The 20,832-nt window shown below is 36.6% G+C and overlaps 1 protein-coding gene across 4 annotated transcripts in view; it reads left to right on the forward strand.

Annotated features, from left to right (window-relative positions):
* Positions 1-20,832, forward strand: part of COL24A1 (collagen type XXIV alpha 1 chain) — a 387,744-nt gene that overhangs the window by 190,758 nt on the left and 176,154 nt on the right. For all 4 annotated transcript variants that reach the window (XM_025417772.3, XM_025417773.3, XM_025417774.3 and 1 more), the window contains exon 26: positions 19,558-19,611. In XM_025417772.3, coding sequence (XP_025273557.3) covers positions 19,558-19,611 — 54 coding nt within the window. The remainder of the gene's footprint in view (positions 1-19,557; positions 19,612-20,832) is intronic.

Here is a 20,832-nt window from a genome sequence, read left to right on the forward strand (position 1 = left end):
TGTTTCCACAGTTTAGGTACTCTGATAAGAAGCATTCCTTTGAGTCCCAGAAATGGTCGGAACCATCCCTACATCCAAGATCCCAGATGCCAGTGAAGGGAATTATAAGGATAGTAATCTCAGGCCTGCTATGTCAAGTCTTTCCTGCAGAGAAATGCAGATGCACTATTCATACGAGGTAGTATTTGAGGAACATATCGAATATCTTCCAAGTAACCAATGATTCACCAAACAAGTCTGAAAAACTATTAATATCCCTCTAGAGAACATTTTAGGGTTGTAGATAGTCACTCAAACTATAAGAAGTCTGAACTTGAGTTCATTCATCTCACTATTAAAATTCAGAACCACCTAAAATTGGAACTGCACTCTACCCTCCTTCTGTCCAAGATCTGGCTTAGTATGTAACTGGTTGTCCCATATGTAGAGCATACTGTGTGACATCTGTGGAGTGGTTAGCAGATCAGTTGGTGATGATCTTGAGGTTCCAGTCATTAAAGAATGAGATCATTGCTTCTTGGTGATCCCCCCACCCCCATGTATTGAGAACTCCAAAGCAAGAGAAGGGTCATGCAAAATCAGACTCCAGGTTTTTCCTTAGAAACTCCCAACAGGCTTGGATCTTAAATAATAATAAGGAATAAGCCTATCTGGCTAGACTTGGTATCTCAGGTAGCTTAGATATAGTTGAGTTGCTGTTTTGTCCTCTAATTAGATAAATAAATGTCTTCTAGAATTCAACTTTTTTAAAAAAATTTTTCAATTGAAGTTCAATTTGCCAACGTATAGCATAACACCCAGTGCTCATCCCGCCAAGTGCCTCCCTCAGTGCCCATCACCCAGTCACCCCATCCCCCTGCTCACTTCCCTTTCCATTACCCCTTGTTCGTTTCCCAGAGTTAGGTGTCTTTCATGTTTTGTCACCCTCACAGATATTTTCACTCATTTTCTCTCCTTTCCCCTTTATTCCCTTTCACTAATTTTTATATTCCCCAAATGAATGAGACCATGAAAAGTTTGTCCTTTTCTGATTGACTTATTTCACTCAGCATAATACCCTCCAGTTGCATCCATGTCGAAGCAAATGGTGGGTATTTGTCGTTTCTAATGGCTGAGTAATATTCCATTGCATATACATATACATCATCTTCTCTACCCATTAGAATTCAACTTTCTTTGGTGGTACTGTCCCATCATTGTTCACTTCCTAAGTAAGGGATATGAATATTTATATCCCATGCCTTCTAGCCTAGAACACCAGTAGGAATCAGCACAGTGAAACAGTCTCCAACTTGCTTGCTAACAGTGTGCCCCATCCCCATGTGCTTCTGCTGAAACTCCCCCTCCAACCCCGCCTGTCTGACAGTTTTCCCAAGTGACTGCATGTCTCCTCCCACAGTGGACCAGCATGGATCTTGATGGCCCCTATACTTCCTGTAGACTTGCCCTTCCAATATGCCTTTGGCTGGAGCCCCTTCAAAGGAGGACTACAAGCCTGGCAGTGTGCAAGCAGCCTCAGTAGGGTCCAGAACCACCCCAAAGTGACTCCTGCCCTGAGGAAAGGGAAAGATACCACACTCATCAGTCCAACTGCAGCCCCAACAGTGAGCTAGGAGCAGACATTTGGTCTGACTGCAGGCCTCAACCACCAAAGAAAGCTTTTCAGGGGACAATACAGGGAAAGCACCTTATAGTTCAGTGCTGCTGCATCTCTGACAAACACATCGCCTCACTCATTGCAAGCCCAAGGAGGCCCCAGACTGGTGCACTAACAATGCAGGGAGCAACCCTGCCCACAACAGGCAAAGAAAACCATTGTAGATTATTGGACTGAAGACAAACAGTTCAGCCACAACAGTAGGGCACACGCAGCACACACAAGGGATACTCTGAAGCACCAAGTTCTGGTGAACAAGGAATATTGCGCTGCAGGGCACCATAAGACCTCTTCTTCATAAAGCCACTACTTTCAAGAACAGGAGACTTAGCTGACTTTACTAACGCACAGAAACAGACACACAGAGTTAGACAAAATGAGAAGATAGAGGAATATGTCCCAAAAGAAAGAATAGGACAAAATCACAGCAGGAGAGCTAGACAAAATGGAGATAAGTAATATGCCTGATACAGAATTTAAAATAATCGTTTCAAAGATACTCACTGGACTTGAGAAAAGATTAGAGGACCTCAGTGAGGTCTTCCACGAAGAGATAGGAAATATAAAAAGGAACCAATCAGATATGAAAAACTCAATAACTGAAATTAAAAATACACTAGGTGGAATAAATGGTAGACTAGAGGAAGAAGAAGAAAGAGTCAGCATCCTGGAGGACAGAATAATGGAAAACAATCAACTTAAATGGGAGAGAGGAAAAAAAAATAGTGAAAATTAGACTTAGGAAACTCAGAAACAAGATCAAGTGAAATAACATTTGCTTTATAGGAATCCCAGAAGGAGAAGAGAGAGAAATGGGAATAGATAATTTATTTGAAGAAATAATAACTGAAAACTTCCCAGCTCTGGGGAAGGAAACAGCAATTCACATCAAGAAGGTAGAGAGTCCCCAGCAAAATCAACCCACAGAGATCCACGCTAAGACACACCATAATTAAAATGGCAAAAGTAGTGACAGAATTTTAAAAGCAGTAAGAGAAAAGGGAATAGTTATATACAATGAAAATCCCATAATACTCTCAGCTGACTTCTCAGCAGAAACTTTGCAGGCCAGAGAGAGTGACATGATATATTCAAAGTGCTGAAAGGAAAAAACCCTGCAGCCAAAAATTCTCTGTCCAGTTAGGCTGTCATTCAGAGTAGAAGGAGAGTAAAGGCTTTCCCAGAGGAACAAAAGTTAAAGGAATTTATGACCACTAAATCAGCTATGTAAGAAATATCAAATGGGGACTCTGAGTGGAAAGGAAAGACTATAAGTAGAGTAACAAAAGTAGGCAGTACAAAAGCAAGAAAATTAAGTATAGCAATAAAAACCAGTCAAAGGATTCACAAAATTAAAGGATATACTGTATAATACCTTATGCCTAAGATCTGTGGTAGGAAGAGTAAAGAATGGGTTATAGACTACTATATCTACTATATGTGTAAGATGTAATATACAAGCATATCAATAACCACAAATCATAAGCCAGTACTAGATATACAAAAAGTAAAGAGAAGGAATCCAAATATATCATTAAAGAAAGCCAGCAAACAGAGAAGAGAACAAGACAAGAAAGGAATACAGAACTACAAAGAGAACCATAAAACAAGTAACAAAATGGCAATAAATACATACTTGTCAATATTACTTGGAATGTAAGTGGACTAAACACTCCAAACAAAGGACAAAGGTGATGGAATGGATAAAAAGCAAGACTCATCTATGTGCTGCCTGCCAAAGACCCATTTCAGACCTAAAGACACATCCATACGGAAAGTGAAGGGATGGAAAAGTATTTATCATGCAAATGGAATTGAAAAGAAAGCCTAGGTGGCATTTCTTAGAATGGACAAAATAAAATTTAAAACAAAACTGTAACAAGACAAACAAGGATAATATATAATCATGAAGGGAATAAGCCAACAAGAAAATACAACAGTCATAAATATTTATGCACCAGCATGGGAGCACCCAAATACATAAAACAGCTAATAGTAAACATAAAGTAAATAATTTTTCTAGAGAACTTTAACACCCACTTACATCAATGGAAAGAACAAACAAACAGAAACTCAATAAGGAAACAGTGTCTTTGAATGACATATTGGACAAGATGGAACATTCCATCTTAAAACAGCAGCATATACATTCTTTTCAAGTTCACATGGAACATTTTCCAGAATAGATAATATATTAGGCCACAAAACAGGTATCAACAAATTCAAAACGATTGACTCATAGCATACATCTTTTCCAACCACAATGCTATGAAACTAGAAATCAGTCACAAGAAAAAGTCTGGAAGGAACACAAATACTTGAATGTTAAATAACATGCTACTAAACAATGAATGGGTAGCCAACTAATCAAGAGGATATCAAAAACTGTATGGAGACAAATGAAAATGAAATACAATGATCTAGGGCAGTCCTGGTGACTCAGCAGTTTTGTGCTGCCTTCAGTCCAGGGTGTGATCCTGGAGACCCGAGATCAAGTCCTATGTCAGGCTCCCTGCATGGAGCCTGATCATCCCTCTCCTGTGTCTCTGCCTCTCTCTCTCTCTGAGTGTCTCTCATGAATAAATAAATCTTAGAAAAAGAAATACAAAGATCTAGAAATCTTTGGGATGCAGCTAAAGCTATTCTCAGAGGGGAATTTATAGCAATATGGGCCTACCTCAAGGAGGAAGAAACATCTCAGATAAGCAACCTAACCTTACACCTAAAGGAGCTAGAAAAAGAAGAACAAACAAAAAACCAGTAGAAGAAAGGAAATAGTAAAGATTAGAGCAGAAATAAATGATACTGAAACTAAAAAACCAATAAAATAGATCAATGAAATCAAGAGCTTGTTCTTTGAAAAGATCAACAAAATTGATAAACCTTTAACCAGATACACACACACACACACACACACACTAGAGAGAGTGGGGAGTCAAATAAACAAAATTAAAAATGAAAGAGAAGAAATAACAACCAATATCACACAAATACAAATAATTATAGGACAATATAATGTAAAATTATAAGCCAACAAATTAAACACATATAACCTGCCAAAACTGAAGAAGAAATAGTAAGTTCACACGGACAGGTTGCCAGCAATGAAATTGAATCATTAATAAAAGCTGACAACAAACAAAAGTTCAGGACCATATGGCTTCATGGGTGAATTCTACCAAACATTTAAAGATGAGTTAGTACTCATTCTTTTCAAATTATTCCAAAAAATAGAAAAGGAAGGAAAGCTTCCAAATTCATTCTGTAAGGCCAGCATTACCCTGCTACTAAAACTAAATAAAGACACTACAAAAAAAGATAAATAAGGCCAATATCACTGATGAACATAGATATAAAAATCTCAACGGATATTAGCAAAATGAATCCAACAATATATTAAAAAATTAGCATGATCAAGTGGGATTTATTCTCAGGATGCAAGGGTGGTTCAATATTCCTAAATCAACCAATATGATACATCACCTCAACAAAGAAAGAAAAAAAAACATATGATCAATTCAGTAGGTGCAGAACAAGCATTTGACAAAGTACAACATCCATTCATGATAAAAACCTTCAATAAAGCAGGATTAGGGGGAACATACTTTGACATAATAAAGACCATATATGAAAAACTCATAGCAAACCTCATACTCACTGAGGAAAAACTGAGAGCATATTTCCTAAGGTTAGGATCAAGATAAGGATGTCCACTCTCACCACTTTTATTCTACATAGTACTAAAAGCATACCCACAGCAATCAGACAACAAAAAGAAATAAAAGGCATCCAAATCGGCAAGGATGAAGTAAAACTTTTACTATTTGTAGATGACATGCATAGAAAACTAAAATTCCAACTACTAGAACTGATAAATTTGGTTATGTTGCAGGATACAAAATCAATTTCTAGAACTCTGTTGCACTTCTGGACACTAATAATGATGTAGCAGAAAGAGAGATTAAGAAAACAATTCCATTTACAATTGCACTCAAAAAATTAAGATCCCTAAGAATACTTAAATTTTTAACCAATGAAGTGAAAAACCTGTACTTTGAAAATTATAAAATACTGATAAAAGTAATTAAAGGCAGCACTAACAAATGGAAAGATAACTCCATGCTGATGGATTGGAAAAACAAATATTGTTAAAATGTCTATATTACCCAAAGCAATACTCTGATTTAATGCAATCCCTATCAAAATACTACTAGCATTTTTCACAGAACTAGAACAAATAACCCTAAACTTTCTCTAGAATCACACAAGACCTCAAATAGTCAAATCAATTTTAAAAAGAAGAATATGGGATCCCTGGGTGGCGCAGCGGTTTGGCGCCTGCCTTTGGCCCAGGGTGCGATCCTGGAGACCCGGGATCGAATCCCACGTTGGGCTCCCAGTGCATGGAGCCTGCTTCTCCCTCTGCCTGTGTCTCTGCGCCTCTCTCTCTCTCTGTGACTATCATAAATAAATAAAAATTAAAAAAAAATAAAAATAAAAAGAAGAATAAAATTGAAGGTGTCACAATTCCAGATTTTTTTAATAGTAAATTTATTTTTTATTGGTGTTCAATTTGCCAACATACAGAATAACACCCAGTGCAGATTTTAAGATATACTACAAAGCTGTAGTAATCAAAACAGTATGATACTGGCACAAAAACAGACACATAGATCAATGAAAGAGAATAGAAAACCCCCAAATAAACCCATGATTATATAGTCAATAATCTTTGACAAAAGAGGCAAGAAGATGCAACAGGTAAAAGACAGTCTCTTCAACAAATGATGATGAGAAAACTGGACAGCTACTTGCAAAAGAATGAAACTGGACTCCTAACTCTGGGAAACAAACAAAGGTTTGTGGATGGGGAGGTTGATGGGAGGATAGGGTAACTGAGTGATGGGCAGTAAGGAGGGCACTTGATGGGATGAGCACTGGGTGTTATACCGTATGATGGCAAATTGAATTTAAATTAAAAAAAAAAAAAAAAGAATGAGGGCAGCCCCAGTGGCCCAGTGGTTTAGCACCACCTTCAGCCCAGGGTGAGATCCTGGAGACCCGGAATCGAGTCCCACATCGGGCTCCCTGCACGGAGCCTGCTTCTCCCTCTGCCTGTGTCTCTGCCTCTGTGTGTGTGTGTGTCTCTCATGAATAAATAAATGAAATCTTAAAAAAAAAAAGAATGAAACTCGACCACTTTCTTACACCACACACAAAAATAAACTCAAAATGTATTAAAGACCTAAATGTGAGACCTAAAACCATAAAAATCCTGGAAGAGAACACAGGCAGTAATTTCTCTGATATCAGCCATAGTAACTTTTTTCTAGATATGTCTCCTGAGGCAGGGGAAACAAAAGCAAAAAATAAACTTTTGGGAGCTACACAAAATAAAAAGCTTCTACACAGCAAAGGAAACAGTCAAAACTAAAAGACAACTTACTGACTGGGAAGAGATATTTGCAAATGACTGATAAAGTGTTAGTATCAAAAATACATAAAGAACTTCTACAACTCAACACCAAAAAAAAAAAATTCAATTTAAAAATGGGCATAAGACACAAATGGACATTTCTGCAAAGAAGATATCCAGATGGCCAACAGACACATGAAAACATGTTCAACATCACTAATATCAGGGAAATGCAAACCCAAACTACAATGAGATGTCACCTCACACCTGTCAGAATGGTTAAAATGAAAAACACAAGAAACAACAAGTGTTGGCAAGGATGGGAGTAAGGATCCTCTTGAACTTTTGGTGGACTGCAGCCTGAAGCAGCCACTGTGGAAAACAATATGGACATGCCTCAAAAATTAAAAATAGAATTACCACACTATCCAGTAATTGCACTACTGGGTATTAATCCATAGAATACAAAAACACTAACTCAAAAAGATACATGCACCTTATGTTTATTATCTACAATAGTCAATTTGTGGAAACCACCCACATGCCCATGGGTAGATGAATGGATAAAGAAGAGGGGGATATATATATAATAGAATATTATTCACCCATAAAAATCATGGTGTCAGATGGATCCAGAAGGTATAATGCTGAGTGAAATAGGTCAGATACCGTAAGATGGATCCAGAAGGTATAATGCTGGGATCCCTGGGTGGCGCAGTGGTTTAGCGCCTGCCTTTGGCCCAGGGCGCGATCCTGGAGACCCGGGATCGAATCCCACGTCGGGCTCCCGTGCATGGAGCCTGCTTCTCCCTCTGCCTATGTCTCTGCCTCTCTCTCTCTCTCCCTCCGTGTGACTATCATAAGAAAAAAAAAAAAAAAGAAGAAGAAGGTATAATGCTAAGTGAAATAGGTCAGATACCGTAAGATTTCAGTTGTATGTGGAATTTAATAAAACAAGGGGAAAAAAAGAAAGTAAAAAACAGACTTTTAACTATAGAGGACAAAACTGATGTTTACCAGAGGGGAAATGGGTAGATGTATGGGTGAAATAAGTGAAGGGGATTAGGAGTACACTTGTGATAAGCACTGAGTAATGTATAGAATTATTGAATCACTATATTATATACCCAAAACTAATTTAGCACTGTATGTTAGCTATACTGAAATAAAAGAATCCAACATCCAATTAATGCTGTGCATTCATTCTATTTACTGAACACCTGCTCTGTGCCAAGTAAGGTGCTAGGCAATGAGATTAGCTGAGATGAACATCAAGATGAACAGAACACAGCCCATTCGCAATGAATTTATATAAATTAGATTTTTTAAGGTAATAAACAATGAATTTAAAGAAAACATTAAAGAAAGATCTATAATGTGATGAGCACTGAGTGTTATACATAACTGATGAATTATTGAACACTACATTGGAAACTATGTACTATTCTGTTGGCTAATTGAATTTAAATTTTAAAAAAGAAAGATCTGTGAAAGTTCACAAAGGCTGCCTCTGGTAGATGTTTTCAGCAAATCATTTCTTTAGTACAGCTTCCTCACTATGAAATAGTGGAACTGAAATTCCAGTTAAAAAAATTACATCTCTTTGCCACCTGTTCAAAAGGTTTTAAGTATCTTTAAATACCTGGGTGCTTTTTATCTTCCTGTAGTTAAATTATAGAATCTTAGTATGAAAACTTTGAGAGAGATTATAGAATTTTAGTACCGGAATGTATGAGAAATATTATCTAGTCCATCCTCTTTGTTTTTTAGATTGGAAAGATGAGATCCAAACTGGTTCAATGACTTGCTTCATGAATGAAAATCTAAACTAGGAACTCAACTCTTTAGCAATCTACCAATACCACACTGTTATTTTCCTCATTTCTGGGTACAGGGATTTTAGTGGAAGAGGGGTTTAATGGGAGGCATCAGACAACAGATTTTCTGACTCTAATTTTATTTTCAGATAGAACACACACACACACACACACACACACACACACACACACACACACACATCCCAAACTCAAGACAGATGAGATCTGCATGAAAGAATGCAGAACTAATTTAATGCTTTATATGTGGAAAAAATAAGCTATAATTGTAAGCACATATTCTTTTCCGTGAATGATCTTGCTAGTTTATTAGACTTTTAGGAAGAGCTTACAGTTCAAATGTTTTGCAACACAAGTGTCATAGCAGGAGAATTCCTATTTCTCATCCACCTTATTTTTTTAATCAATAATTTAAGAAGTTCAACTGAGATTAGAGGGTAGCCCTGTGCTGACACTCACTTTATCACCTTTGATTTATTGTCATGAGACTCATGCAGAAGAGCAGAATAATGTGACCAGATGCCAGGCAATTTAGTGCAGGGAGGACAGCACCAGTTGCCTGTCTATTCTCAAGCTTCTCATAACATACGTGTGAGTAAAAGCATCTGTTGAGTAGACATTCCAGGCATATTCTTTTAATTATTGCCAGGCCTTCCTGGGGAAAAACTTCATTCTGAACTTTTATTTCATGACTACATGTATGATCCAAGGAAGTAAGAGTCAAGTAGTTGTTTAGGGAAATGTCAGAAACTGAAATCCCTCTTTGGATACGGAGCAGACCATCGAGTTACATATTTTAGAAAACCCATATATCCAAATGCCAACAGTCTGAAGCAGAGAAACTGTTGCCACAATACACTATTGTCCAATCAGGACTTTTAAAATAATGAAATGCTTGTCTATATTTTAAATTTAACTGACTATATAAATTTTCCATATTAATTATTGTCTGGCATGTATTCTCAAATGTTTGTTGACTAAATGAATGAGTGAATTTACCTTAGGGCAGTTCTATACTTTTTAAAGTGTTAATGAGTACAGGCTTTCTAAATGTTTGGCTTTTCTTTAGCAAGTCACCAATATTTAAAGATAGCTTATCTTCAATTTTCAGAAACTTTAAATGAATAAGGCTAAGTAGGCACATTCTTAGTTTCAAAGAACAGATAACACAGATGGCTAATCACTGTTTTTATTTACTTGGTCTTCTACATCATTCTATAAAAAAATTAAGAGAACTATCTCAATTTAGTAACAGGTATGACTTATCATAATCACCTTGCTACATGGTTTCCTCATTAGGTTTATTTAAATTTGTAGGCACTAGATATTGGTATAGTGATAGTGGCTATATATAATATAAGTGCATCTTACTTGAAAGAGAAGTAGGGTTAAAGAATTTTTTGTAAGGTAAGTCAAATATTCTGGAAAACAAATTATAATAAGCTATAATTTTTTGCTGCCAGAGTGTCCTCAGGCTTTGGTGAGCTTGAAAAGTTTCATTCCCAATCTATCAAGAAAAGATTTATCACTCAGTACAAAGGGAAAGGGATGAAATCTCACTCCAGATGCTATCTCAAGAGAGTCTCCCTCCAGTTGCATTTGGGATACATTCCAAATGCTATTTTCTTATACTTTGGACCTACAAGTCAATCCCCAGAAACCGTGTATAGGTAAGGAAAAATTTCCTCCCTTTTAGTAAAAAGGATAAAAGATTCAGTTTAATCTAATGAAGAAAACAGTCATTACTCAGACATTAAAAGTAGGTTGAGGGGGATCCCTGGGTGGCGCAGCGGTTTGGCGCCTGCCTTTGGCCCAGGGCGCGATCCTGGAGACCCGGGATTGAATCCCACATCAGGCTCCCGGTGCATGGAGCCTGCTTCTCCCTCTGCCTGTGTCTCTGCCTCTCTCTCTCTCTCTGTGACTATCATAAATAAATAAATAAATAAATAATTAAAAAAAAAAAGTAGGTTGAGGATGTGTATCTAGTAGCTACACTAAGTATGACAGTTATATGTTGTCAAAGAGAATATATTAAAAGGGAATCTGCCTTTACTAATTCAGACATACTCTTAGTGATTTCCAGGCTTTTCACAAATGAAGATCATTTTTACAGAGACCAACAAGTGTTAGTCCTGCTTTTCTGTATTTAGTGTACTCTCAGCACCTACGTATTGACTCCCTGACACTTTGTAATAATTCCATGGCCCTCAGTAGATTAAGGCTCACATTTAAGGAGAAACTGTGAGCACAAGTGGGATATTCTAGAGGCAGACTGCTAAAATAGCATTTTGTTGCAGGGTATTAATTACAAAGTGACACTTGAGGAAAGAGGAAGAGGAAATGGGATTGAATAGATTGAGAATTCAAATTGATACAGGCCCTAGTTAAATCTCAACCATCCCTACAGGAAGCTCTGAATCCTTTACAAACCCATCATGCTGGGCTGAATGACTGGGCTCTTATACTCTAACTTAAGTTCTCATAGTATATGGGCGACCCTGGGGTGTGCACTGGTCAAGAAGGCCCTCTGAAGGTGAAGACATGAAGCTGATGATGGTTTAGGCAACACATGCTTTTTTGATGGAGTATCTGGGTGGCCTCATGTTGGTGTTCAGCACAGTATACTCCTTGTGTTACTTGAGTCACCTTCATATCCTCTCAGGGAGTTGCTTCTTTTAGGTTTCTGGTGGATTCTCTTCCTGAGGGAAAACTTAGAAAAGGACTTAGTAGTACAAATTATAGCCCCTAACACTTCAGCTAACTCTAGGACCATAAGTGATACTAATCTTCTCCCTCTGATGATCAGAGTGAATTAACTATGCCACAATGGTGACTCTTCCTGCTTTCTGGTGCCCAGATCCAGAGAACTTGAAGTGCTTAAAGGGCTTCTGGAGCTTATAATTCAATGGAACTCTTACTGTGGTACCTAATAAAAATATGTCTTCTTTTAGGACCAAGACCTCTATTCTGGCAGAGCTTACATTTTGTGGGGATAGAAAGTATAGGGCTCTCCACAGAAGCATTGGGAGTGGCAGTAAATGGTATTAATTCTACTTCTGCCCTTAGGTTCCAAGACCAATGAATATTTCCTGTTGGAGATCCAATACCATATAACTGTCTTTGACTCAGAGTGTAGGTTTTTTTATCCTAGAGGGTGGTGCTTTATCCTTAAAAAGTATCACCTCCTAGCTGGCACTTTAACTGCTCCTTTAGCAGTCTGTTCCAATGCTCCATCACATTGGAAGCTTCTTGTCATATGATATAACTTCTAAATCCCATGAACATAGGCCCACTTTTACAACCTATTTGCTGTAAAATGAGTACCATGGTCTGACACATGTTTTTGGGATCTTGTAACATAGATTAGACATTTTGTAACCTATCAGATACTGCTGCTAATTGAGCCTGAGGATAAGAAAGAAGCCCATTCCCAGAGTATGTCATTTCTGTTAGAATAAATCTTCGGCCTTTCCAGAGTAAATGTGCCTCATCAAAGAATGGTTGGTTGTTTTCCTCAAAGACTGGCATCATTTCATGGGCACAGTGGTGTTCTCTGTTGCTTGCAGTGTGAATATTCAGTGGCAGCAATAATTAAGCCTTTTTAAGTAGGAACCCATGGTGTTAGGCCTATGCATACCTTCCATCTCTCCCACCATGCCCATTTCGTTCATATGCCCATCATCCAGCAAAGATGACTAATGGCCAAGACTTGCTAATGTCAGCTTTATGGATCATTATGTATCCTTACAGGCATTCTTCCATGTTTGACCTACTCTGGTAGGTGTTAACATTTGATACAAAGATCTTTGTACTTTGTGTCTTAATGTACCCAATGTACCCGTCTATATGCCTCATTTTCAAATCCTGTTCCCAGCCTTACAGTCTTCTTCCTTTCAGGTGCCTAACCAGCCCTAGTGTCACTCACAGATACCTGTTAGTCTGTACATACTCTAACCTGAAGCCATTTATCCTTCCCAGAATGTGGATGGTCTGGTGCACTGCCAGAGATTCTGCTCATTAGAAATGTTCCCTTGCCACTGCTTTTTAAGTCATTCCTGAGTGAAGCAATAGTGCAGTTTCCATCCATTTTCAGCTTGCCATTAAATAGTAAGTGTCTTAGACAGTTCAGGCTGCTATAATGAAACACCATCGTCTAGGTGGCTTAAACAACAAACAGGTATTTCTCACACTTCTGGAGGCTGGAAAGTCCAACATTAATCCCGTCATGGGAGTGCCATTCTCATCATGTAATTACCTCCCCAAAGTTCTACCTCCAAATACCACCACATTGGATATTTGACATATGAATTTTGAGAGGACACAAATATCCAGTCCATAGCACTAAGCCTGCCCATCCATAAACCAAGTTTGGACTTTTCAAGTAGCTAGTCATAAGGGATCTCCCAGATAGCCAAAGGTTTCTGCTAAAAAGAGGTCCTGTGTGGGGATCCAGACTACTTGTTCATTCAGTTTGCTTCTACCTCTCTCCCCCTCAGGTTCTAAGCCAGATTGCACTGGAACTGCTCACCTTATGTCTGACACAACTCAGCTTATGATAGATAGGTCCAGAAGCATGGTCATTTGGTGTCCCATGGTTAGGTGCTCAGTATCTATTAGAGCCAAGTAGCACATTAGAATTAAAACACATATAATTCTTTATTGCAAATGGCGTGACCTTGCTACATAATCCAAGGAGCCTGTTGTGTCCTTTCTATCAAGGCTTGTTGTAAGCTCTGCATGACTTTCTTTCCTATCTCTGATGTTTCTAGAACTATAGGGTCTGTCCAGTCATGTGACCCAAGTGGCAGAGTTGCTTACCTCACAGTTTAAACCCACTTCAGGAGTTTGCACAACCTCTTGAGATCCTTGCCAGAGTGTTAAATCCTATATCTTTGAAAAGTGTTCTCAAATTAATAAACTCTTATATCCAATTTACATTATATTTATATTTTTTAGATTATGCTATGGCTCCCTTGATTAAGTACCTCTAAAATCAGGTTGCCATATACTCTCCCAACTCCTACTAGTGTACATTGGCTAGATCTTTCATTCATTTGGGGTAGTGTCTCTCCCTCCTAAGTCAGACACAGCAAGCTCGCAGATGGGTTATGCTGTGACTTACTCCTAGTATGTGGCATAAGGGCTAAAAGAGGATATATGGACAAATCCTAATCGGGGTACATGTCTTCTTAGAGGGAAGAGTGCTACCATTAATGAGAGATAAGCTACGTCTTTAAGCTCATAGAGTCCAAATGAGTCTGGTGGTTCAAAATATTCAGGGACCTTTATCCAGATGTCCCTGTGATAAGTGTCAGGTCCCATTTTTATTTTTTTCCCAGCAAAGGCCTTGACTTGTTCTAACAGAATTGTCTTGGTTAGATGTTTAACCTTCCCTGGAGTTTGACCACTCTATTGAATCCTGGGCTTTTCCTCAGTTTCTCTGTCTTTCCACTAGAGGAAATGAGAGCCCAAACAATCCTCTAGGGAGCTCTGGGGAATATAGGGCCCAACAGAGTAATCCCATATTAGGCAAAAATGGACATGCCTTTATACTCTCACTTTAGTTAGTCTTTGGATGTAGGCCTCTCTGCTAAAGCCTGGACTTTGAAGAAGTTGATTACAGGGGCAAAAATATCTTTCTTAAAGAGCAATGTGGGCAGTTCATCTCTGTTTCCACCACTATTGCTCTGTCTCATTTGTTTACTTATTCATTCAACATATATTTATTAATTATGTATTCCAGGGAGTATGTCAGGTATTAGGGATACAGTATCAGATAAGACTTTATCCTTGCTTTACAGAGCATTGCAGACTAAAGAACTTGAGGTTCTTCCTAAATGGCAAAGGATGAGGCACAATGAGCTAAAGTTGCTTAGTCCAAGTCACACTAACAAATATATCCTTAGCTTACTGATTTAATTAGAAAATAGAGGTGAAGTGATCCAAAGGTTAGCTTTTTAGGAACAGTGATGTATTTCCAAATAAACAGAAAAGGTCGATTCATGTTTGTCAAGTTATAAAATTACCCCTAAATGAAAAGGCCTAAGGAAACATTATGGGCACACACACACACACACACACACAAAATAGACGATATCCTCCTTTTAGTATTTTTTTAAAGATTCTATTTGAGAGAGAGAGAGAGAGTGCTCAAGTAGGGGGAAGAGCAGAGGGGATGGACAACTAGACTTCGCGCTGAGTACAAAGCCTACACAGAGCTCAGTCTCATGACCCTGAGATCATAACCTGAGCTGAAATCAAGAGTCAGATGCTTAACTGACTGAGCCACCCAGGCACCCCGACGGTATCCTTCTTTTGACAGTACACTTTCTTTTATAGTCAATTCCATGAATTTTATTTTTTTCACCCTGCTTTCTAAATGTTATAGTTTTTGGCCTTTCCTTTTCTCAGTCCATGTACTCTCTCTAATGATTCATCTACTCTCTTTGTCTTTACTATCTTTTTGCTAATGATTCACAAATCTCTTTTCCTTAGCTATAGAGCTGTTTACTCAATTGTGTTAGAATATTCCTACCAAAATGTCCAATATATATCTCATGTTCATCTTAAAATGAATTCCTCTTTCTTACCCGGAAAAGGTAAGGAATTCCTCTTTCTTATCCAGGTAGATTACATACACTTTATTTCTACTTTTCTACATCTTCCCTGTATCTGTCTAAACTGACCATAGTCTGTATTTTCATTGTCTTGGACAAATATAAGAAAGTATGAGATCTTAAGGTAGAGAACTAAATATTAGATACGGAAGTACATTTTCCCATCTAGAGCTTAAAGTTGTCATTTCTCATGTCTGTCTAGTCTTCTTTCTCCTACCCTTAAAATTTTGTATGAGATTGAATCATGTAAAATCACTAATTTTTCAGGTAAAAAAGTAAAATATCAGCAATTTCATTATAGTACAAGCAAATACTACTTTTATTGTGCTGAAATGACCTCTAAAATTTTTATTTTTAAAGAGAGTAAATGCAATAACACTAATATATACAAACATTGAAGGTAATAGGTTTTAAGATAAAACAGAACTACATCCTGGAGAATTAGCCTTATAATATTCCATTTTTGAGTGAATTTAAAGAACTTTGGAGTCTGAGATTATTTCTTTTGTCTTGTAACTACAATTGTTTCTTCATTGAAAAGAAAATTTGAGACAATATAGACAAGTTCTAAACCACAAGGCACAATTGTCAAGTCTAAGAACTTTATATAAAAAGATTTTTAAACATTTTAGTTTCAACTAGGAAATATTCTAATTTTATACCAGTCTTTAGTGAATAAGAAGGATGTGGTTACTTTAAAAAATAGAACTAGTGTATTTTAAAGCATTTACTGTTTTAGAAAAAAATAATACTTCTTTTCAGTTCTAACAAGTGATTAATTATACATAAGGCTTTTTAGCCTTCTGAATTTCTGCTTTAGCTAACAAAATCTATAAATAGACTATTACATATCCTATTTTATAAAAAGTGAAATGTTTTCAATTATTGTAGAGTTGCCTAGCTCTTCACACACAGCATGGTTTGGCTTTAGGGTTTGTCATTTTCTTTAATGTATGTTAGACATGGAATCAGGGTTTTGAAAATTCTTGGTCAAAAAGATATAAATTGCTGATAATTCTTATAAATAAAGGCTACAACTTCAATGACTGCTCTCTTTGTTCCCTTAAACACCCAAGAAAAATGCTTCGGGCTCTATGGGCCATACAGACTCTGTCTCAGCTACTCAACTCTGCCTTTGTATGGCAAAAGTAGCCATAGAGAAGAGGTAAATAGGTGGGCATTTCTGTGTCTCAGTGAAACATTTACAAAAAGAAGTAGCCAGTCTTTGGGTTCACAGTTTGCTGACTGCTACTTTATCTGATATCCTATAGTACTTTATCTTCTTGCAATATTTTTGCTATCTACTTTGTATTTTAGTTATTAGTTATTTCTAAATTGACTAGTATCGTTTCTTATACCTGATAGGTAATCAATTACTAATGAAATAAGAATGAAGTTTTATAATTTTCATTTTTGGGAAAATGTACATCATTCCAACAACACTAATTTTGAGTTTTCTCCAGAAATGGATAACTTGAAAATAGATATAAGAAACTAAAGAAGGGACGCCTGGGTGGCTCAGTGGTTGAGCCTCTGCCTTTGGCTTAGGGTGTGATCCGGGATCCTGGGATTGAGCCTGCTTCTCCCTCTGCCTGTGGCTCTGCTTCTCTTTCTGTGTCTTTCATGAATAAATAAATAAAATCCTTAAAAAAAAAAAACTAAAGAAAACTGTTGGAAGGAATCAAGGTCTTAGTAAATTATTTAATTTAAGTTTCATTGAAGATTCCCTGTGGACAAAGATGTAAGCCTGTGAACTGCCTATTTTCCAGTGAGAACCTGTCTCTTGCAAGTATGTTCCTTTGATAGACTGCACCTCCTAATACTTATATCAGGAGTGACAAACTTAGATGCCCTATTGAGAGCAGGCAGGTAGTATAAAGTAGTGAAATAGGTCAGATATAAGAGACAAGAGCAATTGATATGGACTATGATGAGCTGAAGAGTGCATCTAAGTAGCAACTGTTGCTTAGATCCATCCAGATTTGCCTTTGAAAATACCTTTGATGCTTGCTAGGTCATCTGAAACAAAGAATCTTGCCAGTCTTTATATAGAAAATCTCTGGATTTTTAAGTCTTAGTACCTAATTCAGCTTCTGTTAATTAGTAAGCAAGGGCTATAGGCTAAGCAAAATAGTTCTGTAGGTGACATTGTTCTGGTATACATGGTCAATACTGGAGTAAGTCAAATGGGCCTACTCCATTCACTCACCCAGATTATGTTTTAGGAAAAGGGTTTTTCCTCTGGGTCAGTACTAGTCTGTGTTTGGGTTCTGCTATTTTGCTTACTGTCTCACAGTTATATTTCATTGTTCTTCTCAGATTTGATTAACTGACCATTGATCATTAATTGTCTCAGAGTAAAAGTGTTAATGCTCTTAAAATTAATTATCATAGAAATAAATTATTAGATCACTTCCAACTGGATATAGCCAGCATAAATAACATTAGCATAGTGTTTGAGAATATAGATCTATGCTGTCTGGTAGAGATATAATGTCAGTCACAAATGTCATTAACATTTTTCAGTAGCCATATTTACAAAGGTAAAAAAAAATAAAGATGAAATTGATTTTAGTAACATTTTATTTAAACCAGTATCTCCAAAACATTATTTTAGTTTGTAATCAATTTAAACAATGATTTGATTTTTTTCATTCTTTTTGTAGTAAATCTTCAAAATCTGATGTCTTTTACATTTATAGCTCATGTTAGTTTTGACTAGCTACATTTCAAGTGCTCAATGGCCACTTAAACTCATCCACACTACTTAAACATAACCACCTCAGGAAGCTACTTATCTCACCTGCCTTGTCTATAAGGGCATTAGGATACTACCAAATATGGTGGTTGTGGGGAAGACAACATAGGAAATGCTTAATATATGTCAGTGTATCCATGATCAGTAGGTAAGGAGGTAGGTAGATAGAGTGAGAAAGAGATTGATATGGATAATGATACAAATATATGTGGATAAAATCATAGCCTATGCACTAACTTCAGTTAGCTTCAATACAGCAAATCTTTTTTCATGATTTAGGTGACTTCTATATGCTAACACATATTATTATATAATCTATTTAAGCAGGGCCTTTGCTTGGTAGCTATTGAAAAAGAAAATGGTTCATATATCTTTAAACAATAGTAGAAAAGGGCTTCATAATTGAAGATAGGAGAAAGATTATGCTGTTGTTGTAAAGCTTATTCTAGGCTATTCTTTTTGTTTTCTGTATTGCTTGAAGTAGAATCCATAGAGACAAGGTAGATGAACACTGAGTCTTGTTCACTGTGAAATAATGTTACTGATTGCTTTCTATCATTTTTTTCAGCACATTAAAATCATCCTTTATTTAAGCTGTTTACTGTGTCTAGAACCCTCTTCCTCTTTTCTTCTCTTGGCCAACTGGCCTCTTCTTATTCCTCAGCCTTCAGATTAGATGTCATACCTGAGGTTTACCCTGACCATCTTTCCATAGGTCTTTTCTTTCACTCTACCTCATTATAACACTTGTTTCCTTTATGAGCCAATGTGATGATTTGTAATAATTCACTTTTTAATGTAGTTGTTTTGGGTCTTTGTATAAGACTTTTTGCCTTTTGAGGGAAGGGCACCAAATATTTCTTGAATGACAATGAATTAATGAATGGGTGTGTGCAAATATTAGGAATTTTCAAGGAAGCCACAGAAATGACTACTTAAGCTGATGTATCTACATCAAGAAGTTATGAAAACTATAGTTTTTAATAACATCCACTGGATTATAAATTCCACAAGGACGGGGACTGTGTTTGGATATGAAACTACGTGCCTCCCAGCACAGGGGCTGCCGCATATTAGACATTCATATATATTTGTTGATTGAATGATTACTTTTTGGTATGAAGTCACAGGCTGGACATCTATACTAGAAGGAATTTTACTCTAAGAATTTAGGGTGGGTTAGAAAAAAACAAGGATAATAGATGTTTTAAAATCAAGATGCAATAGCAATGCAATAAAAATGTATATTTTTTCTTATATTTTTTTCCTAAAAGGGACCTATTGGTTTACCTGGAGAAGTTGGGATTACAGGAAGCATTGGTGAAAAGGTAATGTCTTTATTTTATTTATTTATTTTTTAATAATAAGAGTTCCAGGCTAAACTCAAATGAGAGATATTCATATGGTACTTTATGTTAATTAGAAATCACTCATAACTTAAAATACATCACCTGTCTTGAATATCTTAAATATATTGAAATATAGCTAATAGGATATATGTTTCTAATTTTTAAAGGGCAGGCTACTCTTTAGTTTGCAATGATGTAGTCTGAAGAGAAAAGAAAACTGATGGTCTATGCTTATGACTAGACCATATTTAAATCTACTTTATCAGAGCAAGCCCCCTAAAGGAAGCAGTTTTGAAAGGAATTAAGTTATCCCTTTACCTGATCCAAGTCTCAGTCACAATTTTTTTTTCTTTCCATTTGGAATCCAGTATGCAATTATCCATGGATATTACTGGCTATTGTAATGGAAATTGTAATTTGCTTAAAGATTACCTAGAAATCATTGCCTTGGGAGTAATTTTCCATGTTGAGTTTCAAACTTAGGAAGGTTTTTAAAAAATAAAAGTAAAAAAGTAATTCTTTGTTTGAAACCACCAAAGGCATTTAAAATTTTTTAATGGAATCTTATAACGGACTAGTAAAGCAAAAATTTTGGGTCTTTGTCTAAAACATGATTAACTAAATATAAATTGTAAACATGATAGTCTTCTGCAATTACTACATAAAGCTACTCTGTAAATAATTAAGTAGTGCCAGGACTAGAAGTAAATTAGATAATATTCCAGTTATTTCCACCTAAAATTTTTAGTTTAAGTCAGAATCAACATATCTAAAATGTATCACTTTTTCCCCACCTTTAAACTGGTCTCTTCCCAATAATCTCATGTCTTTTAGTGTGCCTTATCCCAATCTCAATTCTTCCAGTCTTCTGGAATAAACAGAGTGAAATCCATATTTGCTTTCCTTTTCCTCCATTTTCTATGCCTAATCTTTTAGCAGGAGTTAGAGTTTTTTCTATATAATTCATCTTTTCTAATAGTCAATCCAAAGTCCACCCCCACCTCCAGACATACTCTTACTAGTTTATGTTAAATTTACCCCCTGTCAAATTTACCCTGCCCTTCCCTTTCTATTCTCTAATCCATCCTATCTACAAGCATAGAACTAATTTTGATGGGTCATGATGAAACATTTTGAAAAACCACCATTAGATCCCTATTATTGATCCTATTAACCCCTCTACTTTCTTGTCAAACTACT

This window comes from Canis lupus, chromosome 6 (genome assembly GCF_003254725.2).
Source record: "Canis lupus dingo isolate Sandy chromosome 6, ASM325472v2, whole genome shotgun sequence".
NCBI classification, from domain to species: Eukaryota; Metazoa; Chordata; class Mammalia; order Carnivora; family Canidae; genus Canis; species Canis lupus.